Source organism: Meles meles, chromosome 18 (genome assembly GCF_922984935.1).
Source record: "Meles meles chromosome 18, mMelMel3.1 paternal haplotype, whole genome shotgun sequence".
Classification (NCBI taxonomy): Eukaryota; Metazoa; Chordata; class Mammalia; order Carnivora; family Mustelidae; genus Meles; species Meles meles.
The window spans coordinates 43,658,699-43,669,025 of record NC_060083.1 but is presented as its reverse complement, the minus strand read 5'-3'; the positions used below and the strand labels follow the sequence as shown (position 1 = coordinate 43,669,025).

Genomic DNA, 10,327 nt, shown 5'->3' with positions numbered 1-10,327 from the left:
GGAGGGCCAGCTGACTCCCAGTGCCGGATACAGGGCTGAAGTGAAGGGTGGCAGGGATGAGGACGTATGGGGGGTCAGACGGGAGGGGGGGAAGGAAACTCACTGTGGGGCAGAGGGCAGAGTGCCCCGAATTCTCCTGGCTGAGCTGTGCCCTTCTGGGAGTCCAGCCTAACTGTGCCGGGCCCCGGACACCCCTCTGAGCAGAGACGCATGACCTGTGAGATGTCTGAGAGCCCCATGGCTTATTCTTTGTTCCCCCGATTTATTCTTTGTGGAGAACACAGGGCCGGAGAAGACAGCAGCTTGCTTCGGGCCACACATTGAGTGACAAGGAAGAGGCCACGGTCCGGCCATTCCGTTTGGGACGCTGGCGCTCTTCCCCCCAGTATGGTTTCACCCCTCCCCAACGACTTGCTGGACAAAGTCAGAGGGGCAGCCCTGCCCTGCCCTGCTACTCCCTGTGCTCCGCACCCCTGAGGTCTGCCTTTCTCCGTTCTGGCCCTAGGCTCCGGACAGGAGAGGTGGGCGGCCGGAGGTGCAGAGAGCGTGTCCCACCCCCGCGTGCTGGTGCACGGAGACAACCAGGGATGGGCAGGGACGGACATCTGTTCTGACTTCTGCACGAGCTGCCCCCCTCCTGCTGCTGCAGGCAAACCAACCACACAGGGCTGTGTCGGGACCAGCAGTCACAGCCAGCTCCTCCCCCCGCCCCGTGCGTTGTCCGAATGGGCTCACTCCACAGGGTATGGGATGCCTCATCTCGGGCGCTCACACTGCCGTGTGGGATTGTGGGTGCTTTCTCTATGTAGCTTTATCCAGCTTTTCATGAAATTTTCAGAGCATCTGCACTGGGTAAGGAAGCCCTCCTATTCCCAACCTTGTAACCTACCCTTAACTGAGTTCTAGCTTAAATCCCTCACTACTGGGCAGACCAGAACTTAGCACTGCTGGGGGCCCGCACCGCAGCGAGTGGCAGGCTTAGGATGCCCTCTCAAGCCTTTTGATGCCCATGTCTTTGCTCTTTTCTCGATAGCAAGAGAGAGATGATATGACACATTACATTTTATCGAATTTTCCCAGAGTGAACATAATCCCTTTTTTCAAGGCGGTTCTGATCTTATTGATACTGATGCCAAGATGCCATCTGGCTCATTGACACACACTCAGGTCAATTAGTCAGTCAACAGATAGGTACTGAACACCCCATGTGTGGAAAACCCAGTGCTAAAGCAGCGGCACATCTATGGAGAAGTGGGGACGTTGGGGAGGCAGCTGGACCCAGTGTGGGATCGCAGGCCTTGTCCTCAAGAAGCTGATGGCCCAGCTGGGGAAGACGACGCCTGCGCTGCCCCCCCAGCACCGGGCATGGCAGATGTGGGTGTGAGGCAGGCTCTCGGGTTCTCAGGACAGGGAGAGATCAAGGAGAGCTGGGGGTGTAGGGGAGATTTGGAATTAATGGGGCCCTTGAAGGATGGGCAGCGCAGGAAAGAGGAGGGCAAAGGGTTTTTAGAGCATGGCCACGTTCTGGAGACAGTGCAGACCCCATCTCAGCAGAGGGCGCAGGTCCTGGAGGGAAAGTAATTCGGAGACTTAACTAAGATTGGTTCTTGCCAATAAGGGGTTCCAGGTAATTATTTTGTTCTAATAAGAAGAGTGCTAAGGAAGAATGGAAATAGCCCAGAATGATTTAGAGGTTATCTCATAGCTTTAAAAATATTACTTATTTTTTTTTAAAGATTTATTTACGAGAGAGAGCAAGTGAACAAGTGAGCACGAGCAGGGGGAGGAGCAGGTGGGGTGGGGGATAGAGAACCTCCCGCAGACTCCCTGCTGAGCCCGAATCCAGATGCGGGTCTCGATCTCGTGACTTTGAGATCATGACCTGAGCTGAAACCAAGAGCTGGAAGCTCCACTGACTGAACCACCCAGGCGTCCCTAAACATATTACGTCTACATTTTATAAAATTATCTAATCTCTTTCCATCTCTGAGCCTCAGTTTCCCTATCTATAGCAGTAGGGATGGTAAGACTGTCTTTGGAAGTGTCTTTCTCTTCCAAGTACCTACCCACTGTTCTCTCCTTCCTACCTTATTCCTCTCCACCCCCCTTTTCTTATGTTCCCCTTCCCTCAAAATCCTTCCTTTGCTTTCTTTTTTTTAATTTTTATTTTTTTAAAGATTTTATTTATTTATTTGACAGAGAGAGATCACAAGTAGGCAGAGAGGCAGGCAGAGAGAGAGAGGGGGAAGCAGGCTCCCTGCTGAACAGAGAACCTGATGCGGGGCTTGATCCCAGGACCCTGGGATCATGACCTGAGCTGAAGGCAGAGGCTTTAACCCACTGAGTCACCTAGGCGCCCCCTTCCTTTGCTTTCTTAATAAGCACAATTCACCACAGGCAAAGCATTCATTCATTTACCCTTTCCCTCTGAGACATCTGGAAGCCAGCACTGTGCTTGAACAATAGAGATTTCAAGAGAAAAATAGGATGTCTGTCCTTGCCCTCGAGAATGTACATGTCTCCCTGGGAAGATAGGGCTCAAACACCAGACAATTTGAGGACATCAGTGAAGGGAGGGTCAGCAGATCAACCATCCGTCACTGCCATGGATGTTCAGAGCCTGGAGGGCAAAGCAGGGCTAGAGCAGGGGTAGGCTCCAGAAACATAACAAACCTCATCTACTAAATGGGGCTATTGGAGATGCAAGTCTCATGAGACTGTTGTGAGCCTGAATGAGACAATGCCTGGAGACAGCTCAGCATGGGGCCTGGCTGTCCTAAGCACTTAGTGACAGATGGCTGGTACCATTAGCCTTGTCATTAACTGGTTTGTGTGGGGGAGACAAACCCGTTCCGGGCAGCACTGATGTGGAGCCCTGCCTAGGAACCCATGTGATCCCCAGGGGTGTATAAACAGCATGAGGTTTCCCAGGCTTTGGCTGCTGTGGCTTTTCTGGGTCCGTGGATCCAGGGTAGCCCTCACTGAGTCCAGAGCACGGGAGGCTGTGACTTAGCAGGGCTTGGGTGGAGCCCTGTATGCACATGGATGGGAAACATGAACGCCAAAGGTGGCTCATCCTGGCTCTCAGCTCAGCTGCGTCCTTTGCACTGGGGCATGGATTTCCAGGGAGGAGAAGGTGAGGCAGCCAATGGGCCCTGGGATTGTGTTGGGCGGGTGCCGGTCTCACCAGGCTCCTGGGTGTGGGAAGGGCATGGTGACTCATGAGAGTTCTAGATCTGAGGCCCCCAAACACAGGCACCTGGCCTGTGGAATGGTGGTCCAGGTGCTCAGAGCCCATCCACACTCTCCAGGGACAGCTTCTTAGCCTTGTCAGCTTGATTATAGCAAGACTCCACCCCTGTGGGGACCAGTAATCATAGTGGTTGCCGTTCCTGAGCACTCACTATAAGCAGGTGCCGTTCTAGATGTTTCCTTGACTCTGAGGTGAGGGTGACAAGCCTGGGCTCACAGGGCAACATGAAGGGGAAGTGCTCCAAACCAGGAAGGCTGCTGGAGCTCAGCTTGCGGCTGTTCTGACATGAAGGTAAAACCTATCCCTAGAAGAGCAAACAGGACCCCAAACCACAGGGCCGTCTGGAAGGCAAGTTGCACGGGGCTCCTCCTGATGAGGTCCCATCCGTTCCTGCTCTACCTGCCCTCTGGCTCAGCTCTTGGCCCCTCTCCCAGGCCTCGCTCCCTTGGCACATTGGGTTTTCTGGAAAAAGAACCCACCCTTGTCAAGCCTTCTGGACATCAGCCCAGACAACTTCTGTAGCAGAGCTGAAACTCTCAAGTTCAGACTGTGTCTTCTGAGGAGGTCTGTGATCATGCCCCGGTATTCCGCCTCAGCCCTCAGGCAGCTGCAAGAAAGGCCGCCCCACTTCTCAGCCAGGACCTGGGGAGACCTAGCTTCCTACGTAGGGTACGTGTCACCACGGGCTGGTGCTCAGTTCGCTGATCTCTAGTTGTTTTGGCTGATGTCGGGGCTATACAGCCAGTCAGATTTCCTTGTGAGGGAGGGAGGGAGTGGGGGGGGGGTCTGTCCCCCAGGGTTCTGCTCTGTCTGGGGTGACCAACTTTCCCATTTTGCGTGGGACTGAGAAGTCCCAGGGTTAGGGGGCTTTCGGTACTAAAACCAGAACAGTCCTGGGGAAACGGGGATAGCTGGTCACCATGGCCCTATTTCCAGGGTCATTCTAGAGCCTTCTGTGTCTCCTTGGGCTTGAGGTCTCTGCTTCCTGCAACAACTAGGCTTGCTCTTCCAGCACCCAGGGGCCAACCCAGGAGCCTCCTCTACACCTCCTCCATCCCCCACCGGCCCCCCGCCCCGGGGCCCATAAAAGGAGATGAAGCTAGAGAAAGTCAAGACAGTGGCTGTGGGTTCCCACACCTCGTGAGGCTGAGGCTGAGGCTGAGGTCTGGGCTTGGATGACAGGCCCCTTTGAAGAACTGAGGATACTTGGTCTTTTCGGCAACGCGGGGCGGAGGAGACATCTCGACGTGGCCGTCAGTTCAACGGGACTCCTACTTTACGAGGCCGGGAAATGTTCATGGGAAGCTAACTAACAGGGTAATGAGGGGTTCTTACAGAAAGTGGTATTAACTTTAATGAGGAGAAAACCCTTTGTAAAGGCCAACGCCCACTGGAGCAGAGGTATAAACCTGGGGTGAAGGGCTGCTTCTCTGCACTGGGGGGCATCCGGCCTCGAAGACCTCTCACTTGTGTCTGGGCTGCTGAGGCCATGGCTTCCAAGTGCCTCAAGGCCAGCTTCTCTTCAGGGTCTCTCAGAGGCCTGGGGGGAGCTGGCGGCGGCTCTGCTCGCGTGTCCGCGATGTACTCCAGCAGCTCTTGCAAGCTCCCCAGCCTCTCCCGCAGGGCCCGGAGTTTCTCCGCGTGCTCCCTCGGGCTGGGTAGGAGCAGCAGCAGGGCGGCTGGCTGCTTGTCTGCTCTCTGCCTCCCGGCCGGAGGCTTTACCACCAGCTACAACCTGGGCGGGGGCTGGTTTGGGGATGGCATCCTCACCGGCAGCGAGAAGGAGACCATGCAGTCCCTGAATGACCGGCTGGCCAGCTACCTAGAGAAGGTGCGTCAGCTGGAACGGGAGAACGCCAGCCTGGAGGGCCGCATCCGGGAGTGGTGTGAGCAGCAGGTGCCCTACCTGAGCCCTGACTACCAGTCCTACTTCCGGACCATCGAGGAGCTCCAGAAGAAGGTAAGGGGTTCAGAGTGTCTCTGGCTGCCCGGGTGTCTGAAGCCACGAGCCCTGGACTGGAAGCTAGGACACCTGTGCTGTTGGCCCTGCTCCCATGGGACACTTCAGGGGTCACGGAACATGTGCACATCTGTGGCCTCATCTGCTCCTCCCAGTCATCTGATGAGGAAGATATCATTAGCCCATTTTACAGATGGGAACACTGGAGCTCAGGCTGATTAAGTGACTTATTCTAGGTGGTCCAGCAGGCAGCTGGTGGAGCCAGGCTCTGTGAACTCACTGACTGTATAACCTTTGCTAGCATGGTCTATCTCTATGAGTTTTAATTCTCCCCCCCCCCCCCTTTTTTATAAAGGTGAGGGGCTTGGACTTCATTTCTTTGGTGCAGATCAGGTTTTCTATAAAGAACTCAGGGAAGGAAAAGCCCATCAGAAGTTTCCTTTTTGCCCAGCCCACATCCTCTGAGGGTCCCTGCTGGCTCCTGGGAGGGACCATTTGTGACTAAGGAATCAGAGAGTATGCTGCTGTTCAGGACCCGCCCTGAGGCCCCAGTGGCCTGGGAGTTAGGAAGGCAAGAATTAGCCCCCCCTGCCAGTCTTTGCCGCAGCATTTCCTCATCTCCCCTAGTCTATGCCGGGTTATGGGTCTCAGAGGCTCTGCACTGGGAGGGGCTGTCGAGGCTTCCCTGTCTAATCCCTACTGTGTGCCCATAAGCCTTCACGGAGCCTCAGAATCCAGGAATCCAGAGACGGTTGATTCCTTCCCTCTGGAGGTGGCTCTTGCCAGCTTTGGGGAGCTCTGGCTCACAGACTGTCCTTCCTTTCACTGATGTCACTTTATTTCCCCAGACCCTGTGCACCAAAGCAGAGAATGCCAGGCTGGTGGTGCAGATCGACAATGCCAAGCTGGCCGCAGATGACTTCAGAACCAAGTGAGTGTCTTGCTTGCTCCTTGGTTGGGGGCTGGTAGACCTGGATATTGGCAATGCCAGGACGCAGGTTTTTTGCTGTCTTAAGCCACTGAGGTATTAAGGTGGGACACACAGAACGAGAACAACCTGGGGTGGGATCTGACTTGGACATAAAAAGGAAATGGAGCGTCAGGCATCCTGTTATGTATGTGGCAGGTATGAGACGGAGCTGTCCATGCGGCAGCTGGTGGAGTCAGACATGAACGGCCTGCGCCGGATCCTAGATGATCTGACCCTGTGCAAGTCTGACCTGGAGGCCCAGGTAGAGTCCCTGAAGGAGGAGCTGCTGTGCCTCAAGAAGAACCACGAGGAGGTGAGCACAGGGGAGGAGGGGAGGAGGTGAGCATGGGAAGGAGGTGAATATGGGGAAGGAGGTGGAGATGGGGAAGGTGAACATAAGGGGGAAGGTGAGCATGGGGAAGAAGGTGAACATGGGGGAACAGGTGAGCTTGGGGAAACAGGTGAGCATGGGGGAACAGGTGAGCAAGGGGAACAGGTGGTCATGGGGAAACAGGTGAGCATGCGGGAACAGGTGAGCATGAGGGAACAGGTGAGCATGAGGGAACAGGTGAGCACGGGGGAACAGGTGAGCATGGGGGAACAGGTGAGCATGAGGGAACAGGTGAGGAAGGGGGAACAGGTGAGTATGAGGGAACAGATGAGCACGGGGGAACAGGTGAGCATGAGGGAACAGGTGAGCATGGGGGAACAGGTGAGCATGAGGGAACAGGTGAGGAAGGGGGAACAGGTGAGCATGAGGGAACAGGTGAGCATGGGGGAACAGGTGAGCATGAGGGAACAGGTGAGCATGGGGGAACAGGTGAGCATGAGGGAACAGGTGAGGAAGGGGGAACAGGTGAGCATGAGGGAACAGGTGAACATGGGGGAACAGGTGAGCATGGGGGAACAGGTGAGCATGAGGGAACAGGTGAGGAAGGGGGAACAGGTGAGCATGAGGGAACAGGTGAACATGGGGGAACAGGTGAGCACGGGGGAACAGGTGAACATGGGGGAACAGGTGAGCACGGGGGAACAGGTGAGCATGGGGGAAGAGTTGAGCGTGGGGGAAGAGGTGAGCGTGGGGAACAGGTGAGCATGAGGGAACAGGTGAGCATGGGGAGCAGGTAGGAATAGGGGAGGAGGGTGAGTGAGGCAGCCGGCTGGGACAGTTGGTGCTGACCTTGATCTGTGCCACAGGAGGTGAACTCGCTGCGCTGCCAGCTTGGTGACCGGCTCAACGTTGAGGTGGACGCTGCCCCACCTGTTGACCTTAACCGTGTTCTGGATGAGATGAGGTGCCAGTATGAGACCCTGGTGGAGAATAACCGCCGGGATGCTGAAGAATGGTTCAATACTCAGGTAGGTACCTGGAAAGAGTCAGTGCAACAGAGACACGGGGAATCAAACGGAACTGACCTTGGGGTTCCGAATCAGGAAACCAGGTTTGAGCCTCAGCTCTCTTTGGACCTTGTTGTGCACCTTGGGCGGGTTGCTGTCCTCTAAGCAGTAACGTCCTCAAGGACAAAATGAATGGGTTGGACTGGGTGTTCTGGAAGGTCCTTCTTGGCTCATGATTCTATGAGGTCTCTGTGGACCTCTGAAGCTGAGTCCTGGTGTTCCTGACCAGGTCCTGTGTGTGTATGTTTCAGACTGAGGAGCTGAACCAGCAGGTGGTGTCCAGCTCGGAGCAGCTGCAGTCCTGCCAGGCGGAGATCATCGAGCTGAGACGCTCTGTCAACGCCCTGGAGATCGAGCTGCAGGCCCAGCAGAGCATGGTGAGCCTGAGGCTTGAGCAGGGCTGCTGGGGGACCAAACCCAGCAGCACATGGGCCCACTGGGCCTCCATGCTCTGACCACACAGTCAGACTCTGGGGATTCGAGTTCTCGTGCATTAGGGATTTTCTGCGTAGGGTGGAATGAGGTTCCCAGGCCCCATTCACAAATGTCCCAGGGGGGTGGGGGGGACGGGAGACCTATAGCAACAGACATGTTCTGGCAGCAGTTCCCGTACTTGTGTAAGTAGGTTCATTCTGAGTAATTATCACTTCCTCAGAGATCTCATTACTAGGGGAGGTGCTCTCTGGATCAGGGAGCCTCCCAGGGGCTAACTGGCAGTCTCCAATGAGATGTCCGATTATGGTTCACCCGGGTTCAAAGTGATTCTCTGAGTCTCTGTTCTTGGATTCTGAGGACTCGCTGAGATGCACATGGATTAAATGCATCTTCTCTGACCTCTTACCTTCTCCTTTTGCCCTCACAGAGAGATGCTCTGGAATCCACCCTGGCGGAGACCGAGGCCCGCTACAGCTCCCAGCTGGCCCAGATGCAGTGTCTGATCAGCAACGTGGAGACCCAGCTGGCCGAGATCAGGAGTGACCTGGAGCGGCAGAACCAGGAGTACCAGGTGCTGCTGGACGTGCGGGCCCGGCTGGAGTGCGAGATCAACACGTACCGGGGCCTGCTGGAGAGCGAGGAGGGCAAGTGAGTGTCACCGTGTACTCCCTCATCTTCCCGATGCAGTCTCCAAAGTTCTGGGGAGACGCCAAGGTGCCTGGGGAGAGCCCAGCATTTGGAGTTTGAGTTCTGGTCTTACTATAAATTTATCATGCGACCCCAGCCAGTCCTTTGTGGGCCTCTCTTTTCCCACTGGTAAAACAAGGGGGCAGGACTGGGTGATTTTTAAGGTGCTCTGAGTTACTGAAAAGGAAAATCACAGTAACGTGAACTTTCTCTTTCTCTTAGGCTGCCCTGTAACCCGTGTGCCCCTGACCACACGCCAGCCAAGTCGTGCCTCCCCTGCCTTCCCGCTGTCTCCTGCGGACCCGGGGCGGTCCGCACCACCTGCAGCCCCCGCACCATCTGTGTGCCCTGCCCAGGGGGCCGGTTCTGAGAGGAACTGGCCCTAGAAAGCCGAGGTCATTGTCTCCAGAGGCTGAACTTGGCCTTTGCTCAACCCTGACCCTAAAGCCCTATCCCCTCTCTCTGTGCAGAGCCCGGGGCATCAGGGCCTGGCTCCGGGAGGGCTCATTGCAAATATATCCCTCCAAGTCTCTCCAAGCCTGTCGCTAAGGCTGGCTGTCCCTGGAAGCCTCAATTCCTCATCATTTCAGTGGGTGCCAGCCAGGCTCTCTGTTTTTAGGCCTCCTCCTGGGTCAGGTTTCCTTCTGGGTGTTGCTGTTGTGGGTTCTGGAATATACTAGAGGGCCTCTGTCGGTAGAATAATAAAGTGCATTGGCTTTGGTTCTCGATGCCTAACGGCCCCGTTCCAGTGTCCCTCTTGTGTGTCTCTGCTGTGTGAAGAGGGGTGACTCCTGGCTGGGTGGATAGGGACGTTTGACCGCGTATGACCCGGGGGATGACGTATCCTGTGGCCCTATTTGGGGTGACTAAGGGCCTCCAAGGGGGTTTTTTTGTTCAGCGGCTCAGCTCTCCTGATGAAGACGCTTCTCCAAGATTCCCATGTGGTGATCCATATTACCAGACCTCTTCTACTTCCCTCCTTGGTCTACATGGCCACCCTGGGATCCCAGAGGAAGGTGGATAAAGCCGGGGGGCAGTCCACGGTGAAGGATGTTAAGCTGGTTTTCATTTCATGCCTGTGGTTCTCAAAAGAGCAGCAACATAGACAGCCCACACCAGGGTATTTTCATTTCCCTCCTTCCACCGTGATACTATCATATTGCCCTCCAGCTCGGCAGGTCCCTCCAAAACCTACACCCCTTCCGGTGCACGAGGAAGCTGGCCGTTGTGACCTCCAGCAACAATTCTGACTCATCATGCTGTGTGCCTTTGGCATCTGATGCTGCATACAGTCTCTGGGTACCAGAGCAATTTCCGCATGGAAGCGGGAGCTCCCAGCATTTTTGCCCAAAGGTTCTCATTTATGTCCAGACAGTCCTCCCCAAACGAACCGGAAAATGCCAAACTCCATGGATTCCAATGGGACATGGCAACGAAGGTAAAACTTCCTCAGGTAGAAAGGAAGGTGTGTTGTCTCCAGATAGCCCTGTGTTCCTCATGAGATGCCAAGAGCACCACTGCGGAATTTGAGTGATGTTAAGAGAGTTGTAACAGCACATAGGTGGAGATTGGATTATGGAAAGACAGGTTGCCCAGCGGGCCTGAGACTCCCACCCCTTAAGGG

The 10,327-nt window shown here is 55.3% G+C and overlaps 1 protein-coding gene across 2 annotated transcripts; it reads left to right on the top strand.

Annotated features, from left to right (window-relative positions):
- Positions 1-2,965: 2,965 nt before the first annotated feature.
- On the top strand, positions 2,966-9,369 carry KRT35 (keratin 35). Of its 2 annotated transcripts, none has more exons than XM_045985294.1 (9): positions 2,966-3,136; positions 3,850-3,922; positions 4,436-5,213; positions 6,062-6,144; positions 6,340-6,496; positions 7,381-7,542; positions 7,833-7,958; positions 8,444-8,664; positions 8,926-9,369. In XM_045985294.1, the coding sequence occupies exons 3-9, from the start codon at positions 4,743-4,745 to the stop codon at positions 9,071-9,073; spliced, it is 1,368 nt and encodes a 455-aa protein (XP_045841250.1). In that variant the 5' UTR covers positions 2,966-3,136; positions 3,850-3,922; positions 4,436-4,742; the 3' UTR covers positions 9,074-9,369. The 2 variants fall into 2 exon arrangements, with proteins under 2 accessions (XP_045841250.1, XP_045841251.1); XM_045985295.1 differs by having other exon boundaries at positions 3,414-3,922.
- The last annotated feature ends 958 nt before the right edge of the window (positions 9,370-10,327 follow it).